This window comes from Rattus rattus, chromosome 5, assembly GCF_011064425.1.
Source record: "Rattus rattus isolate New Zealand chromosome 5, Rrattus_CSIRO_v1, whole genome shotgun sequence".
Lineage (NCBI taxonomy): Eukaryota > Metazoa > Chordata > Mammalia > Rodentia > Muridae > Rattus > Rattus rattus.
Window position 1 is genome coordinate 57,094,271 of NC_046158.1, and position 26,170 is coordinate 57,120,440.

The following is a 26,170-nucleotide window of genomic DNA, read 5'->3' on the forward strand; positions in this document are numbered from 1 at the left end:
AGAAGTGCTCACGGTTTATGGGTCACTTACTCCCCTCCCTAAACCCTGGAGCTGTTGGCCTATGCAAAGCCCAGCTCAGTAATGACCGGTCTGCCACATAAATCTTCCTTGTTATGGATTCTGTGGGTGCAAAAAGTTCTTAATAAGCAGCCTTGTAATGAATAGTCTTCTTTTCCCTCAAGTTATAACACAGCAAAAGAAAAGGTGTTCTCTTTACACTTCAAAATAAGCTTGTAACATTCCTGCTTTATAATCAGATCACAAAGTTCTTCTTGCCCTTTGTTTCTCTGTCACTCTGGGGGAGTGAGCTAGACAGAACAACATCACGTTTTCACTGAGTGTCAGCTTTTCTGTTGATCAACTGACCATCCCTTCTGTGGTCCAAACAGTTTGGACTTTGTGTGTCTTTTGTGGGGGCGGAGTTCAGTAGTCATTGGACCGAGTCTGCCCCTCTTCTCAACTGCCATCCACTGACCGTGTACCTTTTATGTCACGTACTATGACACAAAGCAATGCCTTAGACAATTTATTATATGATGTCCCTCAGTGAATATATGTATGACATATGTGACTGCTTTGGCTAAGCCTTGGGAGAAAGAATTTATCCTACAGACATTGATGTTCTTTAAGTTGTTAATATGTCAGGCAAAATGTCTGGTTTTGAAAATGAGCAGTAGATTGATTTCAGTTGTGAAAGCTTAAGGAGGAGTGCTAAAAGTTTGTTAAAGCTATTCTTAATAAAATCTACATGTTCTAAACAACTTCTCTTAACAATAAAAAATGTGTAAGGATCATTACAGTTGGCATATAGCCATTGCTCATAGCAATGGGTTTCACAAGGACACCCAGTTTGCTGATTTTTTTTATCATGTACTTTGACCACAGTTGTCTTCTTTGTCCTCTCCTTTTGAGAAAAATGAGTGCTTTAAATTTTCACTTAATGCTAGGACTTCACTGCACTTACCTCGTCTGAATATGGAAGTTGTTTGTAGTTCCTGTGTGCTCATAGTCATGAATGGCAGCTGCAAAGACCATGGCTAAAATTTCCAGTTCAGTGAGCCAGTGCTAGCAAAGGAAGGAAACACACTGTCACATTCAACATCTTCATTATCATTTCTTTTTATGGCGACATGTTTAATGTGTTCAGAATGCACAATTGTGTAAAATAATGCTCTATTTCTTTTATAGGATTTCCCCCTTTCACTCCATTAATTGTGGATAATGGATGCTTTATGAATCTAATGATTTTGTCATGCTTTGTAAGTTCAAAATTTAAAATTCAAAATATGATTGTCCTTGCTACTTGGGAAAGTAGTCATTTTCCATCATTAGAAAGGTTGACTCTAACTGGATTTTGAAATTACAACCTTGCTAGTTTGGTATCGTTTGATGTATATTATAATATAGTGGTTTTTTAACATTCAGTTCACCTTCATTAAAATGTATATTTAGATAATTGTAGAAGACTGTACACAAGATGCCATGAAAACAAATTTCTATTTAAAATCAAAAGTACTTGTTTTTCCCAAGAGACAAACTGAAAATATTTTTTGATTTATTAATATGGAATGGCTTCCAAGAATTTACCAAATTTTGAATGTATAGCATGTATTCACATACACTGGTATAGTTTATAGAATAATTCAATGAATTGTTCATTACTCACTTCTATTAACACACTATAACACACATGACAATTTAAAATAAATAAAACATAATAAAATTAAATTCTGTTGGAAAGGAATATCATGTCCTGTTGCCTAGGCAATGTCACATGATTACTAATCACACATGCCAAGTGTTTTCACATAGAACAGCTAAGACACAAAGTTTTTCCACCATCCACAAATATTCTTTTGGACCGTCCTGCAAGAAAACAGGACTTGTGTTAGAAAAAAGAGATGGAATTTTCTCTTGGACATTTTTAATTCATTTGAAACACATAAAGACCTAACACAGACATACTCATACACCCATGCATGTATATGCATATACACTTAAACATACATACACATATACCCACATACATACACATACACATGTATATTCATATATGTACACATGTGCTCATACATATGTACATGCATACACATACATGCGCATACACAAGCCCTGGTGAAGTGAACTGTTTACCTTCTGAGCTACAGTTCCCGTTAAAGTGGAATTAAAGAGTAATTCTGTGTGAGCTTTCAAAAGTTTAAAGTAAATTTATGTGCTGTTCCTATCAAAGATTTGTCTAATACCTAATTACAGAGCAAATGGCATTTTACTACAGTTATTACTTTATGCTGCAAGGCATTAAATCTAGATGATGACAACTAGCATGTCCTAACTGACGGCACTTGAAGTATGAAAGCTCTGCACGGAGGCAGTGAGGTTCAGAACTAATGGGACTTAGTATAACCAGCTGCTTGGACCATGAACACACTCGCTTGAGTCATTAAAAGGAAGAAAGTGGACGCAGTAATAGCCTGTTATAGCCTGAACTGGGATGAGCCTCTAGAGTTCCCACTGAGTCCACCATGAAATGAGGAGAAATGAAATTTAAAAAGTTGGTACCCCAGAGACCCATTGTTTATTAGAGAAACATGTTTTCAAGGGAACAGAAATCACCTATCATCTTCAAACATCTCTTATTGATTATAGTTATAAATTTAACTGGTTAAAAAAAGCAATATTCAGTACATACCATAATAATATCAAATATAAAGCTGCTAAGTAAATTTAGAGATGGAATTGAATCACACTAGCTCATAATTATATAAAATTATTATCTTTGTAGCTGTCAAAATTGATTTTAAATGTATTTTGTTTTATTTTTTTATGTAATCTCTGCCTCCCACAAAAAGAAGTTTCTCCATGAACCCCACTTAATTAATACTGTGTTGTGTCCTTATTGATTCCGTTTATATGAGAAAATTTTGGAATATAGGAATCTTTACATTCAAGTGAAATTATCTTTTTTTTTTTTTGTATTAGTAAAAGTTGAATTTCAGAATAACTGCTAGCTCTTTCACAGCTGATAGATTTTTTACCGGTGGTGAATGTCGCTACAGCGAAAAAATTATTCATGGTTGTAGATTTTAAAAATAATTCCAGAAGAAGTAAAAATATCAATATTTGCAGATGAAATGATAGCATACTTAAGTGACCCCAAAAGTTACACCAGAGAACTACTAAGCCTGATAAACAATTTCAGCAAAGTGGCTGGGAATAAAACTAACTCAAATAAATCAGTAGCCTTCCTCTACTCAAAGGATAAACAGGCTGAGAAAAAATTAGGGGAATGACACCTTTCACAATAGTAACAAATAATATAAAATACCTCAGTGTAACTCTAACCAAGCAAGTGAAAGATCCGTATGACAAGAACTTCAAGTCTCTGAAGCAAGAAATTGAAGAAGATCTCAAAAGATGGAAAGACCTCCCAAACTCATGGATTGGCAGGATTAATATTGCAAAAATGGCCATTTTGCCAAAAGCAATCTACAGATTCAATGCAATCCCCATCAAAATTCCAACTCAATTCTTCATAGAGTTAGAAAGAGCACTTTGCAAATTCATTTGGAATAACAAAAAACCCAAGATATGGAAAACTATCCTCAACAATAAAAGAACTTCTGGGGAAATCACCATCCCTGACCTCAAGCAGTATTACAGAGCAATAGTGATTAAAAATGTATGGTATTGGTACATAAACAGGCAGACAGATCAGTGGAACAGAATTGAAGACCCAGAAATGAACCCACACATCTATGGTCACTTGATCTTTGACAAAGGAGCTAAAACCACCCAATGGAAAAAAATAGCATTTTCAACAAACGGCACTGGTTCAACTGGAGGTCAGCATGTATAAGAATGCAAATAGATCCATTTTTATCACCCTGTGATAAAAGGCTTACGTCCAAGTGGATCAAGTACCTCCACTTTAAACCAAATACACTCAAACTACTAGAAGACAAAATGGGGAAGAGCCTTAAACACATAGGCACTGGAGAAAATTTCCTGAACAAAACATCAATGGCTTATGCTCTAAGATCAAGAATCAACAAATCGACCTCATAAAACTGCAAAGCTTCTTTCTGTAAGGCAAAGGACACCATCATTAGGACAAAACGGAAACCAACAGATTGGGAAAAGATCTTTACTAATCCTATGTCCCATAGAGGGCTAATATCCAAATTATACAAGAAGTTAGATTCCAGAGAGCCAAATAACCTTATTAAACCCTATTAAAAATGGGGTACAGGGCTAAACAAAGAATTCTCAGCTAAGGAATATTGAATGGCTGAGAAGTACCTAAAGAAATGTTTAACATCCTTAGTCATCAGGGAAATGCAAATCAAAACAACCCTGAGATTCCACCTCACACCAGTCAGAATGGCTAAGATCAAAAACTCAGGTGACAGCAGATGCTAGCGAGGATGTGGAGAAAGAGGAACACTCCTCCATTGTTGTTGGGATTGCAAACTGGTACAACCACTCTGGAAATCAGTCTGGAAGCTCCTCAGAAAATTGGACATTGCCCTACCTGAGGACCCAGCTATAACTCTCTTGGGCATATACCCAAAAGATGCTCCACATACAACAGAGACACATGCTCCACTCTGTTCATCGCAGCCTTATTTATAATAACCAGAAGCTGGAACAAACCCAGATGCCCATTCAACAGAAGAATGGATACAGAAAATGTGGAACATCTAAACAATGGAGTACTACTCAGCTATCAAAAACAATGACTTCATGAAATTCATAGGCAAATGGATTGAACTAGAAAATATCATCCTGAGTGAGGTAACCCAATCACAGAAAAACACACATGGTATGCACTCACTGATAAGTGGATATTAGCCCCAAAGCTCAAATTACCCAAGATGCAAACCACAGACCACATGAAGTTCAAGAAGAAGGATGCTCAAAATGCAGATGCTCCCACTCTTTCTTAAAAGGGGGAACAAAAATATCCATAGGAGGGAATATGGAGGCAAAGTTTAGAGCAGTATCTGAAGAAATGGCCATTCAGAACCTGTCCCACATCTGGCCCATATATATATACAGTCACCCAAAATAGGTAAGATTGATGAAGCTAAGAAGTTTATAGTGACAGGAACTGGATATAGAGCTCTCCAAGAGACACAGCCAGAGCATGTCAAATATAGAGGCGAATGCTAGCAGCAAACCATTAAACTGAGAACAAGACCCCCATTGGAGGAATTAGAGGAAGGATTGAAAGGCTGAAGGGGCTTGCAATCCCATAACAGCAGCAATGCCAACCACCCAGAGCTCCCAGGCACTAAACCCCTACCCAAAGACTACACATGGACTGACCCATGGCTCCAGCTGCATATGTAGCAGAAGATGACTTTGTTGGGCACCAATGGGAGGAGAAGCCCTTGGTCCTGCCAAGGTTGCACCTCCAGTGTAGGGGAATGTCAGGGGGGCGGGAAGGGGAGGTGGGTGGGAAGGGAACACCCTTATAGAAGAAGGGGGGATGGGATAGGGGACTTAAGTCCAGGAAACTGAGAAAGGGAATAACATTTGAAATGTAAATTAAAAAGTATCCATTAAAGAAAAAAGATAAAAAAAATTAATTCTGGGGACAAGCTAGGACACACAAGGTCAGTTCATGCCACGCTTCCCATATGGATCAGAACCGAGTCCAACACTGGTCCTTGGTGGGCAGAAATCCCAGGTTAAAATGATGAGCTATGAGCAATGTAGATGCTGCACCTCAGCTAAGAGACAGTTCGTGTCCTAGAGGACGACTCAGGTAGACATATTCTCATGTGCAGAAGACGGTACTGACTTCTAACAGCTTACACAGCAATGATAGGACAGGCAAGAGCTGTTGTTAATGGGCCTTGGAGACTCTGTTATTCTTATACTTGTCCTATTTTCTACTCAGTAAATAAATATTTGTATCTTTATGTTGGCTCATAGCAAAGCTGAGTCCCATGGAATTGAGTCAATGTGCCAGAGGTCACCCTGCGACAGGACAGAGGATTCAGACAAAAAAGGATCGCTTTTTTCTTCTTCTGTAGATCACAGGAAGTTTCATGGTTCCAGACATTTGTCTGTGTTTTAATAGTTCAAAAACAAAGTAGCTAACTGAATTACCTGGACATACGAATGGGTGAAAGTTAATAGAACTCTAAGCCTATGTTCACATTTAAATTGCTGTGTACGTATGTGCATGTGCGTGATAAAATATATGTTTAGTTTAGTCTGAGTAAAATTTTAGATCAGAAAATCATATTGACTCGGTTCTTAAAAGCATTTTTTCCTTCAAAGCATTTTAAAGAGACATAATAACTATTTGAGCCTAAAGTGCTGGGGTTGACACTTGTTTTCGTCATCCTTTTGAAAAAACCTCCAGCAGTTTGCTATAATTTAACACAGAAAGGTATTGCATTATGAAAGCTAAGAATAACATGGCTTGTATGAACAGTGATTTTCTTCCAGGTGCTGCACAAAGTGCTTTCTAGTGAGACTTAATGGCTTTTCATCACTAGCCTGCGAATTGGTCAGTACTATTAACTCCATTTTAGTGAGGAGTTAATAGAGGCCAAAATGGAGAGCTAGCACACTAGAGGTGGCAGATAATGTTTTCATAGCTGGTGGCAGCCTCCTAAACCCACGCTTTTTCATACAGTATTCCCAAGGAAGCCATTACCACAGAACACGGGCTTCCTGCCACACTTTCTGCAGATTGATCAGAGAAAAATAGAGTCATCCCAAAGTGCGGGAGTTGGCATCGGGCCAGGCAATGGGCTGCAAATTCCAAAGGAAAGATTGCAAGTTGCCTTTCTTTCCTCTTACTGAGCTCCTCAGAGAGAATGAAGGTCACCACCTACCAAGTACAAAGTGCTCTGGGTATGGCCCTAAGATGACCTCATATTCAAAGAGACAGTTGGAGGTAGTTTGACATTACTCCACAGAGCAATGGCTCTTTAGCAAATGGATTTTCTGCACATCACTGTCACTGTGGCCCAGGTTACAAGTTAATCAGGTGACAAAAGGAGAGAGAGGCGGGCAAGTGGCCTTGCCAACATCAAGTCCCTTTCTCCACTGCTGACTGACTGTTGGAACTGAGGGCTTCCCCTCTGACATTAACACACAGGAAGCTCCATCACAATCCCTTTCAGCTGATGCTCCTCAGAACACCTTGCAGGTGACAGATGCATTAGTCACCTGACAGCCTTGGCCTGGAACTGGAGTGCTCTAGAAATGTCACTCTGATAAGAGGCCAGCTCAAAATAGCAGGGAATCAACTCAATGCTAAAAGGAGTGACCCAGTCTTTTCCATACCAAATCTGAAGAGTGACAAAGACTGGAGCAGGTTTAGCTGGTATCTGTAACGCGTTTTTGTTTTCAAAGACCTAAATGTTCATTTTTATGAAAATCAGTGTTCACCTATCACCATGCGAGAAAGCTTGTTAAAACTACATTTCCAAAACTGTCAGGTTGGTAGTGTGATCTCATTTTGACAAATTACAACACATTCATGAATTCATTTCACCTGAAAAAACTGTATCCCATTGTAAAAACCACTCTCCCTTTTGCTTTAAGTGCAGTTTCTGGATCTTAGTCGAGACGAAATTAGGTTTGCCAGGAGACTAATTTTGTAATGGTCACACTAACGGGTGACCCCACTGATATTTTGCTGAAGAATGATTAAAATCGGAAGCCAGGTGTCACGCCAATTTTGTTAATAGAAAGGAAGTTACGATCACATTTGAGGTTTTCTCAGGAGTGCCTCTGACCTGCACTAATGGCTTCATTTTCTTGGTATTGTGCCAGGAAGCAGAGACAGGGGCTCAGGCTTCAAGAGAACAGGAAAGGGCACTTGATGTGCTCAATAAATCCTTTGTGTAAGTCTGAGGCTAAAGGCACAAGGTGGGTGAGGGGATGGGGAGGGCAGTGGGGGATTGGGATCAGGAGTAGGGAGGGCAGGAGAGAGGAGAGAAATTGGCAGGAGGCCATCTCTAGGATGTGCAGAGACCCAGACTGGGAGAGGGGAGCAGAGGTGGGTAGGGAAGGAGTCTATGGGGGTGACTAGCTTAGCCTCCCAGAACTGGGGGATATCGAACCTGAAGTGATCACTTCCTATACCCAGGCAGGACTCCCAGTGGAAGGATAAGGACGGCAACCCACCCATGAATTCTTCGACCCAAAATGTGTCCTGCCTTCAAGATGTGCAAATACAAAAATGGAGCAGAGACGGGGAAATGACCAACCAATGACTGGACCAAATTGAGATCAATGTCATGGACAAGAACCAACTTCTGACACTATTAATGACAGTGTCATTATTGACAGTTATGCTTGCAGGCAGGAGCATAACTGTCCTCTGAGAGACTCCACGGAGAGACAGAAACCCACAGCCAAACATTAGATGGACCTTGGAGAGTCTTGTGGAGGAGTTGAGGGCAGGATTATGTAACCGGAAAAGGATAGGGACTCCACAGGAAGACCAATAGAGTCAAATAACCTGAACCCTTGGGGACCCCCATAGACTGGACCACCAACTAAAGAGTAAGCATGGAGCTGTCCTAGGCCACCCACACTGATATGCAGCCTGGTCTTCATGCAGGTCCCCCAAAAACTGAAGTGGGAGTTATCGCCGAATCTGTTGCTTGCCTTTGGTCCCGGGTCTCCTAACTGAGCTTCCTTGTCTTTTGTCAGTGTGAGAGGATGTGCCTAGTCCTACAGTAACTTGATGTGCCATGGTGCGGTGATACCCAGAAGGAGCCTCCCCTTCTCAGAGGAGAAGGCAATGTGAGAGGAGCTGTATGTGTGCATGAGGGGACTAGAAGGAGAGGGGGAGCTGATAAGGGGATGTAAAGCGAAATGAATGAAAATAAATAAATAAATAAATAAATAAATAAATAAATAAATAAATAAGTCACACAGTGGATTTGAAATTCTCTGCTTGTCCACTAAGGTGACACTTTGTGTCTTTACAGTGAAACCTTTGAACTTCTGAATAAAAGAGAATAAAAGAGGAAGTGCTTACTTGGGCCCCATGTCCTTGCAGTAAACAAAACAACAAAATGTGTCTGCACTGAGATATATTAGATGATGATAGCACTGGCTGTGATAGCACTTTGTTTTTTGTTTTGTTTTGTTTTGTTTTGTTTTCAATTTTCTTCACGATTGAGCAGCTACTGAATTAGAGCAAAATAGGCTCTTCACCCACTTTCTCAGAGAGCTAATCACTCTACACGGCAAAGTGTGATTTAAATAAATATTTTTTTCTAGTTAACATAAAAAACAATAAATTCAGGAATGAGGGAATATCAAACATTTGAAAGAAAAGTCACCTCATCTTCAGTCAGGACAGAGGCATTAGAAATCAACAGGCAAGTGGAGAACCCTAAGGCTATGTGTCCCACAGAAGAACACTTAGAATGGTCAGGCGGTCCCCATTTCTATTCTCATATATCATGTGCACTGAAGCAAGAGAAAGCAGAACCTACCAGAAAGAACTGTGACAGTGTTCTGAGATTCCCTGAACCAGAAGGTTTGGGGAAAGCTTAGGTACTGCACAGGGACACTCATTCAAGAGAAACTAAGAGTCCTGAAAACACGTCTTTTAGGGCAGTTTCAAAGGGTGGGCATTTCTACAACGTAGTCAAAATTTAAACCATTCCTTAGGTACTCTTCTGAGCTTCCCACGACCACCTATATGAACAAAGAGTCACAAGTGTGAGTCACCCTAGACCACAAGCCAAGGATGTGCTCAGCTGTCGCCAGCTATTGCAGCTAGCTGGCTGCAATCACAAGAGACACGTCAAACATGAGCCTCCCTGCTGGTACTCTCAACCTCAGGCCTTTGAGAGAAAAAAACAAATTACTGGTTCAAGACACTAGGTTTCGAATGAATTTCTTGCAGCAACAGAACATGGAACACAGGGCAGAAGAGAGATCTTCAAGGCATCGAAGGATCTGCAAAGTTTAGGAGACCAAGGAAAGCAAGGACTAAAAGACTGTTTTGTCACTGTGTGAGGAACTGTGGGATTAAACCCTCACAAGTGGATATTATGTGTAGTGATCAACTGAATTAATTTCAGAATGAGAAAATGCAACTGTGATGACTGCATTAATTAATTACTTTTCTACCTTTGTTCATCTTAGAGCATCTTGTGCTTGACAAACTAGGCCTCTTTAAGAAGGCTTCAGAGAATTTTCTTGGGACCTAATCATGCAGAGGGAAGAGCTTGAGGGAAGTTCATGCGTCCCATGTGGACACTGGGATGGGATAGTTCTGAAACACCGTATTACTGATAGGTTAGCTCCAATTCTGAGAAGAATTGTAACCCAAGTACTTAGCTCGAATAGATGCCACTTACAGGCATTAATGACATTATATTAGTAAACACTGGCACATAAGTAATTGAGAAGGCTCAGGACTGTAGGGTGACTCATGGCCCATCCTCCTCACTGCCAAAGTAGTAGGTACTTCTTTTCTCTGTCCATTTGTATCCTGAGCTGGAAGACACCACAGAGGTTCCAGACCTCCCACAATCTTCCCCTACTGTTACCCTAATATCTGCATGTTGAACACCTTATTCATTCATTCATTTGCTCCTGTGTAAAAGTCAGAAAGAAATGCCAGTAAAAGTTTATTTACATAATTCCCCCAACCCTCTGTAAGGATCTGTCTGTGATTAGCATTGGAAGCACAGAGAAACAGCCCTGAAGTTAAGTGAGGTAGAAAGTGAGTATTTATCTTTAACATATTCTGAAGACACAAGACTTCTCTGTGTCAATTATTTTGCTTTCTGGTTGATTCCTATAAGACTAAAGAATTTACATAGAAAAGAATGGAGAAATAAACTATTCTTCAAGAGAGCATGCTGCATGCCCAGACAACAAAAAAATGCATTCCATTGCAGCTTTGGAGGTTCCTTGTCATATATATATATATATACATACATACATATATTCCTCTATCTCTCCTTTGTGTTATGGCTTTTGGTTTCGTGTTTTTATGGAATTCATAAGTGTGCAAATGAAAGAGTCTCTGTGTTTATGTTTCTTGTGCCTTTTCTTGGGTTCTTTTCTTTCTATGTGTTTGTAATATATATATATTATATATATTATATATAATTTTGTCCTATTCCAATGGTTTAGTTTTTGTTTTATCATATTGTATTATATTATATCATATTATTACCCTTAGAAGCCTGCTTGTTTTCTAATGAGAGACATAAAGGGGTGGATCCACTTGGGAGATAAGATGGGTGAAATTGGGAGGAGTAGAGGGAAGGGAAACCATAATTATTCTATGTAAGAAAAAATTCATTTGTAATAAAAGGAAACCAAGTACAAGCAAAAATGTTCTACAGTTCAAATTAAAAGAAAAAACTAACATATCAAACGCACATTAATTGACCTTTAAGAACGTTTTCTTCCACAGAATTCAAATACTTCCTGAAAAAAGTATAACTAGTTTGTAAAATCCCAGTGATTTTTACATATGTGTTAGAGATATATATGATTTGTACACATATTTGTTCATGGCACAAGGATCTCAGGAGAATGGTGTGTGCTGTCTCCATGCCAATATACTTCATTTATAAAGGGTTTCTTACCATGATACCTGTATGAAGCATTATGTAATGCACAGTTTGAGTGACATCAGCTGCATGGACCAAATTATGATACGGATTTTTGTGCTTGCTGTAACCAACTTCTAAAGCTTCTGCAAAGGCAATTAGGCAAGAAACAGGAATCTGTGGAAAGCAACAGTTATGATCACATTATGGCCAAAATTGTTACACTACATAAGTAAGAGCACAGTGCTCGAAAATGAAACAAATATTAATGAGTCAAATATGGACACTAATTTCAAGTTCAATGTGATTAGTGTTGAAAAATCTCATTATTGATATGTTAGCTTTCAATTTGGAGGGCTGTAACAGATGAAGTATCTCATACCATTTATCTGCCATTTTATATACTTCATAAGTCAAGAATAAAGACTAGTTCTTAAAAGTATAAAATGCTTAAATACAAGCAGCAAGTAGTAACATTCCCATCTGTAGGAGAAAATCTGTGGCCTCCCAGGGATTTCCAGCCCTTACAATGCCATGATTCCCCCCAGCAAATAAAAGCTAGAGCCTCAGACTCCTCAAAAATCTCAGACGAATCTGTCGCTCACATGCTTCTTTGTGGAGCCAATTTAAAGACCCATCGTTTCAATCTATAAAAAGCTTCCAGTTAGATGTGGTACTGGCATCCCAGGCTGTACATGTACATCCCAGGTACAGTGCTCCCATGGCTGAGTCAAGAAGACCGTTTGAGATGATTCTGTGCTATGTGGCAAATTCAGTTACCTTGGGCTACATAGAGAGATGATGCCTCAATATTAAAAAAGGAAAAGGCTTTTGTGTAGTACATGGACACTAGAATCTACTTCCTCAAAACACAGTTTCCACCCTGATAGTATTCTATGAGGATTCCAGGGATGCCAGTATCGCGCTGGGATAAACTGTCTTCTCATGATGCACAGACACGTCAGTGAGTAGTGGTTTCATCAGAGGGTGAGCTCATACTGCCAACCTGTGACCTGCTCAGTCAACCTGAAGTCATTGTCAATGCTCAGTGTTTTGTATTGACATTCTTATTCACACAACCCATTCTCTAAGCATCTCACTGTTGACGATTCTGACCTTGAAGCGGTTGATAAGATCATATCTGGTAAATAGTTCATAAATCATAAACTTCAGACTATGCTCCCCGCTTGCTTCATTTAAGGCAAATACATCAAAAGACCATTTATCAACTTCCTGTAGAAAGAGCAAATATTTTAGATAGCAAGAACATACAATTGTGCTGCTTTTCACCAAAACTTATTTAACACATGAATCACTGAACACACAACATGGAAGACTGCAGCTGGACGTGTCAAACTACATTGTACTGAAGGAGGCTGTTGTGACCCAGCTTCAGGAGTGTGGCTGTCACGCATCACACAGCACCAAGGTTTTCCCTCCAGTGCCAGGGTGATGAAGCTGATGTAGTAAACTTGGGAACAGTCTGATGCTGCCTTCATCTTTTTCTCTCTTTGACTTCCTGTCATAAATCATGCTCTAGAATGGCCCCATTGTGAGGCATGATCACTAGTGTATGGATGATGTCAATTGAGGAGGGCTAGAAGGGAAAATAGTCCAGATCTCTGTTTTCACTCATTTAGCCAACTGCTTCTTTGGTATTTCAGCATAAAGAGTCAGTAATTTAGCATAGATATTATCTGTTGTTTGAGGTGGGGGGGGGTAAATTCCAGAGGGAAGCAGAGCCTTACCCTCCCTCACATGATCTAGGCTGACTCACTTATAGAGATAGTGAGAACTAGAAGTAGCTCATTTGATTGAGATGAGGGTTAGTAACGTTACTACTTCATGCAGTTCTTGGGGGACATAGACAGGTCTATAGGAAAGACGACAACACTGGGTACGCAGCTCCTCTCAGTGGCACTGGGAGCAGGAAGTAGAAATATCTGCCAGCACAGTCACCACATGGTTTTGCTGAAGAAGATTTAACCTTATTTTGCTCTAAAGAAGATCCTGCTTGTCAGTAAAGAAGGTCAGTGAGCACATGCAAACACACACACACACACACACACACACACACACACACACACATACACACACACACATAAACACACATAGATTTAGTGTTGGATAGTAAGTGGACAGTTAAATTAATGATTAACGATTAATTATATATGTGTGTCAACACCATCAGAGTCTCTTTCCTTTATGCAAACATTACTATGGGAGCTTATTTTTTATGCTGCGAGATGCTGAAACTAAATAAAACACCTGATGAAGTCTCTTTAAAAATCTGTCCTGTGAAATGCGACAGTGATAGCTTCCAATGGTACTTTAAGTACTTCATTATCTATGTGTCAGGCCTCATGCAGGCTTTTCCATCCATATGGAGGGTAGAAAGCAACTTTGTGAAATAGGTTCTCTCCTTTAAATGGGTTCCGGGAATTAAACTCTGGTCACCAAACTCCTTTTACCACTGAATCATCTTGCCAGCCATTTTTAATCATTTAAAATAAAATGCCAATTAATTCTTTGTTTACTTGCATGCAGTGGTTTAATGCCTCCTATTTGGCTGCAATATGATGCCTAAGCACTCACTTTTACCGCTCTGTAAATTAAAAATCTAATGTTCTTGCTAGAAGGAGTTCAAGCATTGGTAAAGCTTAATGGACAATAAATCTTTTATACATTCAAGGTTTCCTGTTAGAAGTTGGAAAATGAATTGTGGCTCCCTATACTTCATGTGGGCTTTACAAGCAGTTGTGGTTTACACTTGCCACCTGCAGCAGATGTCTAGCACCAGTGAGGCCAGACTGACACGGAGGATTCTCAGAAAACACATTCACTAAAACACTCTTTGCTCTGCAATGCATATGCCCTTGACCTTGCACTTTATGTGGTTTTAATAAACTACATTTTATAAAGCGACTATGCTTTTATCCTAAAATGCTTTAGTTGGTTTTTAAGCAAGCAATTTAAAAATAAACAAACAAAATGGTTTTCTTATGCATAGTTGAAGAAATAATAAGAGTGGCAAAAATCGGTCAAAATGGAGTAGTTAACTCCATATTGAAGAGGTGTGAGATTTACATGCTTGTCTTCGTTGTAGCTTTGGAAACATGGATACATTAACACACATCATAAAAATGGGTGGTCTTTTAAAATTAATAACATTTAAATCAGCAGAGAGGATGCTTGGGACAAAAGGAAAACACATTAAAGAAAATGGACATTGAAAATTAAATAGGAACCTCCCTTCAAAACAGACAAACAGAAGTAAAGTAAGTCAAAATCTCTTGGATAATATAAGGAAACCACCATAAGGTTGTTTTTAGGGTCAAAGTTGAGTCCTCACAACTAAATTAAGAGACAGGAAAAAATGAAAAGGAAAGGAGCGAGAAGAGAGAGGAGAGAAAGGAAGAGAGGAGAGAGGGGAGAGGAGAGAGGAGGGAGAGGAGGAAGAGGAGGGAGGAGAGGAGGAGGAGAGAGAGGAGAGGAGGAGGAGAGGAGAGAGAGAGGAGAGGAGAGAGAGAGGAGGGAGAGGAGGAGGGAGGGAGAGAGAGGGGGAGAGAAGAGGAGAGAGGGGGGGGGGAGGGGGGAGGGGAGAGGGAGGGAGGGAGGGGGAGAGGAGAGAGAGAGAGGAGGGGAGAGAGAGAAGGAGGCAGGGAGGGAGAGGGGGGAGAGAGAGAGGGAGGGAGGAGAGGGGAGGAGAGGAGGAGAGGAGGAGGAGAGGAGAGGAGAGGAGAGGAGAGAGGAGGAGAGGAGGGGGGAGGAGAGGAGGGGAGGAGGAGAGGAGAGGAGAGGGAGAGGAGAGGAGAGGAGAGGAGAGGAGAGGAGAGGAGAGGAGAGGAGAGGAGAGAGAGGAGGAGAGAGAGGAGGAGAAAGAGAAGTAGAGAAAGAAAGGAAAATGGAGTTAAGAAGAAAAGCCCTACAAAACTTCCTTCAGAAGAAACAACTATGAGGAAGGTACACCCGTGTGATTCATGTCCCATGTGTAAAATGGAGATGTGTGAACCAGCAGCTTCCTCAGGCAGACTCTCACTCCTGGTCATTTCCAGCACACACAACACTGCAATCACACTTGAGGCATGGGACAGGGCCATCCCAGGAAGCCAGACACAAGACAGAAGAGTTTGGTTTTTGTTTGTTAGTTACTTTATCAATTTTACAATTTCTCAGACTTTAAGATCTTAAATAATTTTCTTCTTTATATTTTGTTATTTAAACACATACTAAAACACCTTTATAAGGCATAATATAAGCATAAGAAGATATGAATATTCTTGGAATAGCGAGTGACATTTCAAGTGTAATTCAAGAACCAAGTAACTGACGCTTGAAGGAAAAGCTCACACATGATGTGTGTCGATTGGTATTAACTTTAGCACAAGTCAAATGTCATGTGACTCTATGGTGAATTGAGACTTGGTTGCTTTGCATTTAACAGATGAATAAAATAATTTTCATGTTGTAGTAGGTGGCCTGCAGCAAAGACCTGCTCTCACATTTATCCTAAGCACTGGGAGTAAAATAAATCTATGTGATCACTTTACAAAGAAAAATAGTTGAAATTATTTCACCTTGAGTGTCACTATGACAGCTGCAGGATATGTCAAACCAACCATGTGATAGTTCTTCCTGTACATCCTAAAAAAGACAAAATAATTGCGTATGTAACATTCATTTGCTCAACACTTTCAACTGTTTTCTCAAATGTCAGGGAAGGACAACTTTTGGTTTTTTCACCCTTCTTCCCCACTGTGACAGTGGGGATAATAACCACTATTGTTTCTTTCGTTGACAAGGCAGATAGCATTTGTCCACTCACAGTGACTCTGGGAAGTGATCTTAGCTTTCACACATGGACTGCTTTTCCTGAACTCCCTGCAATTAACAGGGTGACAGTACTTTCCGTGTACAGTGACACTTTTCGCAAGCCACCCCATCTGTGACAGCAGCATAATCTTGTTTCATGACCATTTTGGTGCTAAAAGTTTTACAATAGAGGTGAAATAGCATGAACATGCTTGTCTTCCTTTCTTTCTTTCTTTCTTCCTTCCCTTCTTTCTTTCTTTCTTCCTTCCTTCCTTCCTTCCTTTTTTCTTTCTTTCTTCCTTTCTTTCTTTCTTCCTTTCTATCTATCTATTTATCTATCTGCCTATCTATCTATCTATCTATCTATCTATCATCTATCTCAGAATGGTTACTTTCAAAGGGAAACAGCATCATCACAGTTTGCACAGCTCTTTGTGGTTAAGGATATAAAGCTTATATTGACAAGAATAACTTAAGACTGGTCAAATCATCATCCAATATTATTTAGGAATACTTATTATTCTAAGAAAATATTCTCTCCATTTCTCTAATCATATAAACAGTAGTATACTTTTATATATTTGTAACATGTTTGGCTTTTGATGGGAAGCTAATCTGATATATAATTTAATGGGAAGCTAAACAAAACAGAAGGTAGTATCTAGTAAAGAAGACCCTAACACAACTGTCTTCTATCTGGAAGTATGGAAGATTTGTGACTATTTCCCCAAGGTTCTGGAAAGAAATGTTCAAGTATCAATGAACTGTATTCCTTAGATTGTATTGCCATGCGTCCCTCCCTGCCCCAGATAAAATGAAAACATGTACTTTGATTAAATACAGGAGATGTTGTTAATATTACAAATAATCAAGAGGAGAATATTCTGCATTTTTATTTTCAAAATAAAAATCATTGTGAAAACATATAAATATTTTCAAATCCATGGTCTATGTGTTAAAAATCCAGAAAATACATTGCTGTGCAAAACCAATGATTTTTTTTATATAATAGTAAAAAACAAGGGATTTATCATGCTTTCATTTTAAATACTTTAAGGGAGCTAAGTTGAAAATTTGTTTGATCTTCCTACCCTTTCTTGAGAGAGCATCTCCACGTCTCCACCGACTCATCACCCCTCTCCTTTCCTCTCTCCATTTCATGTTTACTTGAAATAATCATGAGCTACTTTTAGATATGCGTGGTCCATAGGGTGACAAACTTCTTTATTGAAAGACCTCAGTACACTTTGCAATTAAGGTGTTTTTATTAATTACCCTGTGCAGATAAGTGTAATTATTCCAATCCTGCAGAGCAAAGAAAGTGCACAACAGAGGTCCCAAATATCAATTACTGTCAATAAAGACACTTAGTTGTGGATTTAAAGGAAGGAAACAATCTTTATCTACCCAGTTTATCTATAATTATCATGAGGAGAAGAGGGGAGGGGTGGAAGAAAGGGCATGACCAGGGAAATAATCAATACAAAAGCTAATACAGGCACTGTGAGCATTCAGTCGTATTCAGCAGTGTGACTTCCTGGCACAGGAAGGGAGAGAGGATGGAAAAGCACAGAGAACCCATGCTTTGGATTATAAGTTAGCCACTTGGTAGCTGTGTGGCATCAGGAACAATCTTTAATAGTTCATTCATAAAGGGGGCTCATAAGCGTTCTATGAAGAGCAAAGAATGTAAATGCTGCACACAATGTAATAAACGCCCAGCAGAAGAGAGCTCGCATCACTATATGGTAACCACATTCGCTATCCAACTGTCACGTAATGATCCTGGGGCCCTGCGACCGCTCTTACATCACTGAGTTTTCTAGATTGAGAAATAGGCTGTGAACATAATATTACTTATTGTTTGGAATGAAAGGACACAAAGAAGATTGCCCTCTTAAAGTAATTAAAAAATACTTCCCCCATTACCCTACACCCTTACCTTCCTAACCCTATCTTCAGGCACACAGATATAAAATTATAAATTTTATATTCTAGCAAACGAAATTCCATCAAATAAAAAAAGGAAATCATCATGACTGCTCCAGGACCTCTTTGTGGAGCTGACTTTCACTTTGTTAAACAGGGGACCTGCCATATGTCTTAGAAAAGGACTAAGGAATTTCCTGGAAATCCAAGAAGTGGTAATGTCCAAGTGAAATGACAATGGGTTATTTTTAAAGTTTTCTCTAAAACTACAAAATATAATTCCAAACTTTAGAAAGAAAGAAACACCCTTCTCATTGCTGTACAAGATAACATTTCACCAAATAATTACCAGAACCCACTGAGCTACTGAATCTTGGGGGGGAAGCATTGCAGCAGAAGCAACAAGACTTATGTTTTCAGGATTGAAGGTAATTACTTTTGAAAATTCAAAAGAAGCATATCAATAATGGGGATTCAACTTTGATAGGTAAAGATTTTATTTCTAAATACTTTAAGCATGTTAATTTGTGATAGTTAACTTGTTAAGTAGTTATTTCTATTTGGAAATGATATCTGGTTGACGTTGCATGTAAATGAACAGAAACACATCAGGTCACCATATGAATCCTGAATTCATACCTTTGTCTCACACAGATGCACACTCGGATCAGACCCACACTTTGCACTGGTTTTCAGCTTGCCAAGGTTTGCAATATTTGAAGGAAGATAACCCACAATCCTTCAGCAGGCCAAGCATGGTGCTCAGTCTGAGACTCTGAAACACTGCTCAGATGTCTCTAATTTGATGCCATGGGAAATCAATAACACTCATACCAAAGGAACGGGACGGTAGACATTCTCCTCAGCCCCGTCTCCTTGCTTTGCACTTCTGTTAGAATAAATCTATGCACCAGACAAAGTAGGATCTTACCACCAATTAGAGTACCCTTATCCATTTATCAAAGTCAATCAGATGTCGGTAGGAAGCTTGCAAAGTAATCTGAATGATCACTCATTGGAGGCTCTACAGTTGTGTCCTCCCGAAATAAGTCATTAAGAGCTTTATCCCAATTGTCCTCACATGTCTTTAAACTGCAGTTTCAATAGTGCTCCTGTTATACTGTCTGTTTACATTTTGAAAATCCAGTCTCCTTTCCACTGCGCTTTTGTTGGAAATGATGTTCCAAAATATTGAGAGATGAAGGAAATGGCTAGAACTCACGTACAAGTAAAGGGTGCTGAACCTGAGTAGGATGATACAAGTCTCTCCAGAGGCAGGAGAATTGATCATTCAAGGCCAGCCTGGCCTAACCAGTCACTGTCTCAAAAACAATGCCCTGATAAACAATAGAACTGTTACCTGTTCTTCAGTCCTGTCAGCTTCAAGAATACTGAACCTGCCACTTTATATACAATTAATATACTCTTTCTAATCTGAGGGATTCCTGATAAGTGTTTTGCCGTTTTGTCAGACATATTTTATAATTGGCATTTGCGTAGTTTTAATTCTGAAACATCTCATTTTATAGAAAAAAAAAAGAGTAGCCTTTTTCTCTTACAAAGCAAATACCATACGAAGCTTGGCCATACTATCATGTATAAACACTGAAAACTGTGGTGATGCCCATGGTATCAGGGAATCTTCTTTTAGCAATGCAAATGCTAAAAAAAACTAAGTTCTCCAAAGCCGAAGTGAGAGAGATTTCATCTCATGATGGAAACCGGGAAAGAGGGAAAAGAATCTTTTCTATTTAGGACAAAAAGACTCATTTGACTTTGAAATAAAGAAATCCGTTATAGGATCCATTTTATGAGTGATTGCATTTTATTTACTTAAAATTAATTGCTAAAATATGGACATGTTAGAAGTGTTTGTAACTAGATATCCTCACAGGTGTGCTTCCTGATGGGTATGATTTCAATCTTCCTGTCATCCAAATAGAATTAAAAAAAAAAAAAAAGCAAGGCAAGCGGCTTCTGTTCTAGGCATAATAATCAGAAGGCCAAAGCGGCCGCTCTAGTTAGACTTGTGCTGGCCTGTGTACTCCGAAGTGTTATATGGACCCCTCGAGCTTCGTACTACACACACTCGCTGACCTTCAGATGTTCCCATCTTGGGATGTGAACCACGTGGCTTACTTGCCTTTCCACAAAAATCCCAGCCTGGACAGCGTGGACAATGCTGCGAAACTTTGGTTTTTCCTCGGGTTTCTTTTTCGTCATCCCCATTTTCCGTGTAAAGGTTGAAGCCAACCAGTCCCGGACTTCCGATGGAACCGAGTCGGTCTGAATGTCGCTGAGCTCATCCTCAGTATCCAGAAGCCTCCTACAAATAATACACACAGGATAAGCACTGGGGAATGGGAGCAAAGACTAACCAGGAATCAAACATTTAAATGTTTTCTTTGTTCTGTTTTGCATGTTTTTTTTTTAAATGGCACATACTTCTCTAATTATTCCTTAACGTGAATGGTTTCTAAAAATCGAGTTAACATTTGGAAAGCTCTTTAAGTTTTCGAGCTGATCACTTGCTGAAGGCATCAAATGATACAAGAAAGCATCTGCTGCTTTCCAAATATTGATGGAAAGTATTATCCTTGGTTAAGTTTGTCAATCTCACTAATACACCACCCTAATGGTGATTCACTCAAAGGAAGGAACAAAATTCATAAACAAGTGAGTGCTACTTATTTTTCCAGGAAGCAAGTAGAATGGAAAGAAGAGGAGGTTGAGGTTATAAAAACTCTTATATTTCTTTTTCTACATAGTACAGATGGTAAGTGCTGTTTGAATTTTTGAGGGTTTCCCCAAGTCATTCATGTATACTGTTTCATTGAGTAAGTTCTTCTAAATTAATTAAATAATTTAAGAATTCTAAGTGTCTTTAAAACAACATCATTGCATATTTAACAACATTAAAAAAATTATAAAGGGGGCTGGAGAGATGACTCAGTGGTTAGGAGCACTGACTGCTCTTCCGGAGGTCCCGAGTTCAAATCCCAGCAACGACACGGTAGCTTACTACCATCTGTAATGAGATCTGATGCCCTCTTCTGGTGTGTCTGAAGACAACTATGGGATGTTTATATATAATAAATAAATAAATCTTAAAAAATAAAAAATCATAAAGGAAGAAACAAGGCCAGCGAGATGATTCAACGGGTACAGGACTTCCCATGCTTGCCTTGAAAGCCTGAAGCCCTGAGTTCAAGCCCTAGATCCATGTGAAAAGAAAGTTGTCCTTAGACTGATATTCACATGTGTATTGTGTCATTTATTCACCCATACTATGCACTCACACAGACACAGGCACACACACAGACACACACAGACACACAGACACAGGCACACACACAGACACAGACACACAGACACACAGACACACAGACACACACACACACACATCATATATACTCACATCAACACAATAAATACAAATTTAAAATAGAAATAAATGTGTTGGAGTTTGTTTTTTGACCATTCATGGGGAATTAATGATGTTCTCTTCTCCCTAGGGTACACATACCAGCACATGCTCAAGTCCCATTTATAAAATATCAGGTTGTTTGCTCTCTCATGTAATCAGTTCTTCATTCCACATAACATTAATAATATATGCCATCTATATCATATATCTGCCATACTGTGTTATTTAGGGAAAATGACCAAAAAAAAAAAAAAAAGATTTTACACATTCAGTCCCTATGTAATTTCATTTCCCAGATATTTCTAATGCTTAGTTGTTTGAGCCCCCAGTGATGGTGTACAAGAATTAAAAGGGTTATGCTGAAGCTCATCTCAGGAGACTGAGATCCTCAAAGGAAGAGGAACACTGCTAGTTGAGAGCTGATTTAACATTAGGGTGGAGATTTCATGGGTTTAGAAATTCTTACCAGGACCCAAGTGCAGGAGGATTTCAAGTTTGAGGCTAACCTGGGCCAGCTTCAAATGAGACCTTTTCCCAAAGAAAACAAAACAGAACTGCTGCCCAAGGCCATCAACAGAGTTAGTGTCACAGTGTGTAGTAGTAACTTCTGGGAAGTGATGTGGACTGGTTAATAAGGATCAATAGCCACCACAGAGAAGGGTTCTGAGAAAATACATTGATTGAACTCCTATGGAAGTCTGTAACTGAGAACTTCCTAAAGACGTAAACTGGAAACAATAAATGAAAGATTTTCCCTAAATACAAACACAGCTACATGTACCAGTCTATTGTGTCTACAGAACAGAGAACTAGCTAGTCCTGATTTCTGAATTGGCCATTTCCTCGACTACACCTGATCAATAATCCAGATATCCGTGGTCTACCTTAGCTTTGACCTCTGTGTTCTTTTAATCACCATGACCTTTTAAATGGTCCCCTCCACGTGTTGTTTCCTTCAGTGCACACACATACACACACATAATACTTATTTTTCATGATATTTAATAAGCATACATGCATTTATGAAACATTGTAGTAGAAATAAACACTATTTAAGGGCTGGGATTAGAGAACTACATGTACACACAAGACAAAAGACATACAACTGGGTAATCGTACTGATTGATACTCACTTTGTGATTGTTTCAAGTTTTTTTTTCTTCTTATGTTTTAATGACTTTGGTCTAACAATAGAACACCGACATCGTAATTTCAAGTAAAATTCTTTTTTGAATTTTTTGGGCATTTCAAGTTAGATTCCTTAGCCCATTTTAGTTATAATACTATACTACAAGCCTTGACATATTCATTACTTAAAGATTATGCCATTTCTATTTTATGGAGCAATCACCTACATCTACAGAGCAGGGCAGGTGGAACAGGAACCATTGTGATGGAATCATGTGATGTCATTGTGTTCCTCTCATTCTTCTCTCCCTGTTCTTATCAGCTTCGTGAAACAGAATGCCAGGTGGGTGGTACCCATTGCCTGTTTTGCTATCACTAATTGGTATTGGGGATTTAAAGGCTATGTATCCTAAACTCACAAACTGCCCCAAACAGATAGTTGGATTAGACAAAGTGGACGTAAAGATATAGTGAGCCTCACTGGAATGAATTACTCTGGCCATTTGTAGTTGTAATGCATGCAGACCTTTCTTGAGAAGGAATGTGTGACTTCAGGGAAAGGAATGGTCTATATTTAGTATAGAATAAAGGAATAAAGGAAGTAAGTGTCAAAAGACGAAGGCATGGGATACGACATTGTATAAAGAACAGGCAAATCTTGAAACAACAACAAACAATTCTCTAGTAATTGATGCAGCAAAGGGAGGAGGGTGGGGTATGATGCCTAGTTATGTATTTAAATGCTGACCTAGATGTTTCTACGAAGATACATTTTTTTTTCATGTGAAGATGGAGCAAAGTAAATTACCCTTCAAAATATGGATAGGCCTTATTGAATCATTTGAAAGCCTTAAAGAAAAAAGATGGAGTTACCTTAAAGAGAAAATTCTGAATTGGGGTGACTTAAAGATTCAAGACTATAGCGTTAATTCTCTTTAATTTCCAGCTTGCTGGCCTACTTTTCTGATTGCAGACAGTCATTAAAACATTCTTCCTTTCCTCTCTCCTGTATGAATAGTGTAGAATTAACTACTAGTGTAGATTTTAAGTCAGATACAAAGTAAGGTCTTGGTCCTGTATTAATATTGCTCTCTGGTAGCATATTGTTCTTAGTTCTGGTTTTAATATATGAAGAAAAATCCTTATATAAACTAAACCTTTAAACACAATATTTTTAGTTATGTCAAAATTATTGGTAACCTATAAAATGATGAAAATTTGAAATATTCTTGGCATTGTATTGAAGACCTTTAATTCTAAGACTCGGGAGACAGAAGCAGGTGAGTCTATGTGAGTTCAAGGCCTGCCTGGTATATGTAGTGAGTTTCAGGTGAACAAGGGCCAAATCAAAAGGCCCTGTCTCAAAATAGATAGATAGATAGATGGGTAGATGGGTAGATGGGTAGGTGGGTAGATGGGTAGATGGGTAGATAAATAGGTAGATGGGTAGATAAATAGGTAGATGGGTAGATGATAGGTAGATAGGTAGATAGGTAGGTAAGTAAAGATCAGTAGATAGGTAAAGATAGATAGATAGATAGATGGATAGATAGATAGATAGATAGATAGATAGATAGATAGATAGATAGATGGGCATGGTTCTATTATTCAACACTTCAAAGGAAAGAGACCAAATGGAGAAGAGAGTAAGTATATAATTATAACAGGAAATGTTGCTTTAAATAAGATCATCAGAGATAATTTGTATGTCTGAAAAACTGTATAGGAAAAGTGTTTGTGATAACTCCCTACCTATAAAAGTCCAGAGACACTAGTCCATATTATATTATGATATGAACTATCCTATGATATGATAACTATTGGTGTATTTTCCTTAGAAATTCATAAAGAGCCCTGTACAGGAAAGAAATGATAGGGTAGGCATATGTGTAATATGCTATCACTGTTGACCTCATTTCACTCTTTGTCATGATGTTTTCAGTCCCACTGGGAGTCAGCAAAGATTAAAGAGAGGTTCTCAGACAAAGGCTATGTGTAGAAAATGGACCAGGGAACCAAGAAAAACTGACCTTGCATCCGATCAGTGATCAAGTGATCCTTTGGAGTTATTTATAGGCCAAAATTTCTCTCCGAATAAGATGACACATTTCCCAAAGGGCTTATATTTTGAACTAGAAAGTTTGAAGGGGAAGGGAAATAAAGAAAGGGGCAACCTCGGAAGGAGAGGTCATGGGATTTTGACTCTTACAATTATATGTCAGTGAAAATATTTCTGTCTGTAGGGGACTCTTGGAAATTAGTCACAGCCAAGGAAACACAGCCCTTTCCAGGAAGTTGGTGGCCACAACTGAACCTAAAGTATTACACTTTAAATGATAGGAGTGATTAGGAGAGACTGGCTTCTCAAGTTCGAATTTTTCTTTTCCTTCCATGCCATTAGTATGAAAAATGATCTATTTCAAGAAGAAATTAACTCATCCCTTCCATCACTAATGTTTGATGAGTCCAGAGCAGGAACATAATTTTCCTATGTGAGACAGAATCATTATTTTGATGTCATGTATCTGGTGAACAAACTGTGTCCTACACTTCTATTTTACAATGTTTCCCAGAAAGCTTACCAGTTGACTTAAAATGCAAACTGTCATCTCCTTGTGTGAGGAGACTGAACCAGCCTGGTTGTGTCTGTCTTGCTGTTCAGGCTCTCACTTTCTATGCCTTATTTATAAATCACAAAATGCTTCCCAGTAACAATGCTGAACATGATTAAAAAAAATAAGTCTAGCATATTATACCTGAAAAAGATATAGAGAAAGACTCCAAATGTGTTTTGTCTTAGAAACTTGTCACCTCTAAGGAGGAACATGTTCCCAAAAGGCCATCCTTGACACCCTGCCTTAGAAGTCGGTGTTCAGGGGAACAATACTCTCATCTAGTGTTAAGGGGGAGGCTGAACTCACATCCTCTATGTGCTACCATTCTTGGACACTTGCAAGGTGGGGTAGGAGAATCTCCTCTGCCTATTGTATACAACATCTTGTGTAGTCAGTGGTTCCCATGTAATGTTTTCAGAGGAACCCATTAATGTTATTTTATTAAACTAACAATGTCTGTGTTATGAGTTGACGAACATGTTTTCTTCCGTTTGCCTATTCACCAAAGAAACTTGGGACATGACTCCAGTCTTTCACTCAAACTTCAGAACTCTATAGCACAGATACAGATAAAGATTTGAACCAATGCTATCGTTTATATTCTGTACCAGGAAAAAAGGACAAAATTTAGCTTATTCAGTTCTCAAGATACTACTTTGGTGAAGATTCTTGCTTTTGTCTATCTTAGTGATTAATAA

At 38.9% G+C, this 26,170-nt stretch overlaps 1 protein-coding gene across 1 annotated transcript in view; it reads right to left on the reverse strand.

Moving 5' to 3' along the window:
* The window catches only part of Pde1a (phosphodiesterase 1A), a 274,051-nt gene that overhangs the window by 42,412 nt on the left and 205,469 nt on the right, over positions 1 to 26,170 (reverse strand). Inside the window, exons 4-8 of the mRNA XM_032903560.1 lie at positions 20,446 to 20,628; positions 16,139 to 16,205; positions 12,678 to 12,794; positions 11,598 to 11,738; positions 965 to 1,065 (exon numbers count right to left, since the gene is read on the reverse strand). Coding sequence (XP_032759451.1) covers positions 965 to 1,065; positions 11,598 to 11,738; positions 12,678 to 12,794; positions 16,139 to 16,205; positions 20,446 to 20,628 — 609 coding nt within the window. The remainder of the gene's footprint in view (positions 1 to 964; positions 1,066 to 11,597; positions 11,739 to 12,677; positions 12,795 to 16,138; positions 16,206 to 20,445; positions 20,629 to 26,170) is intronic.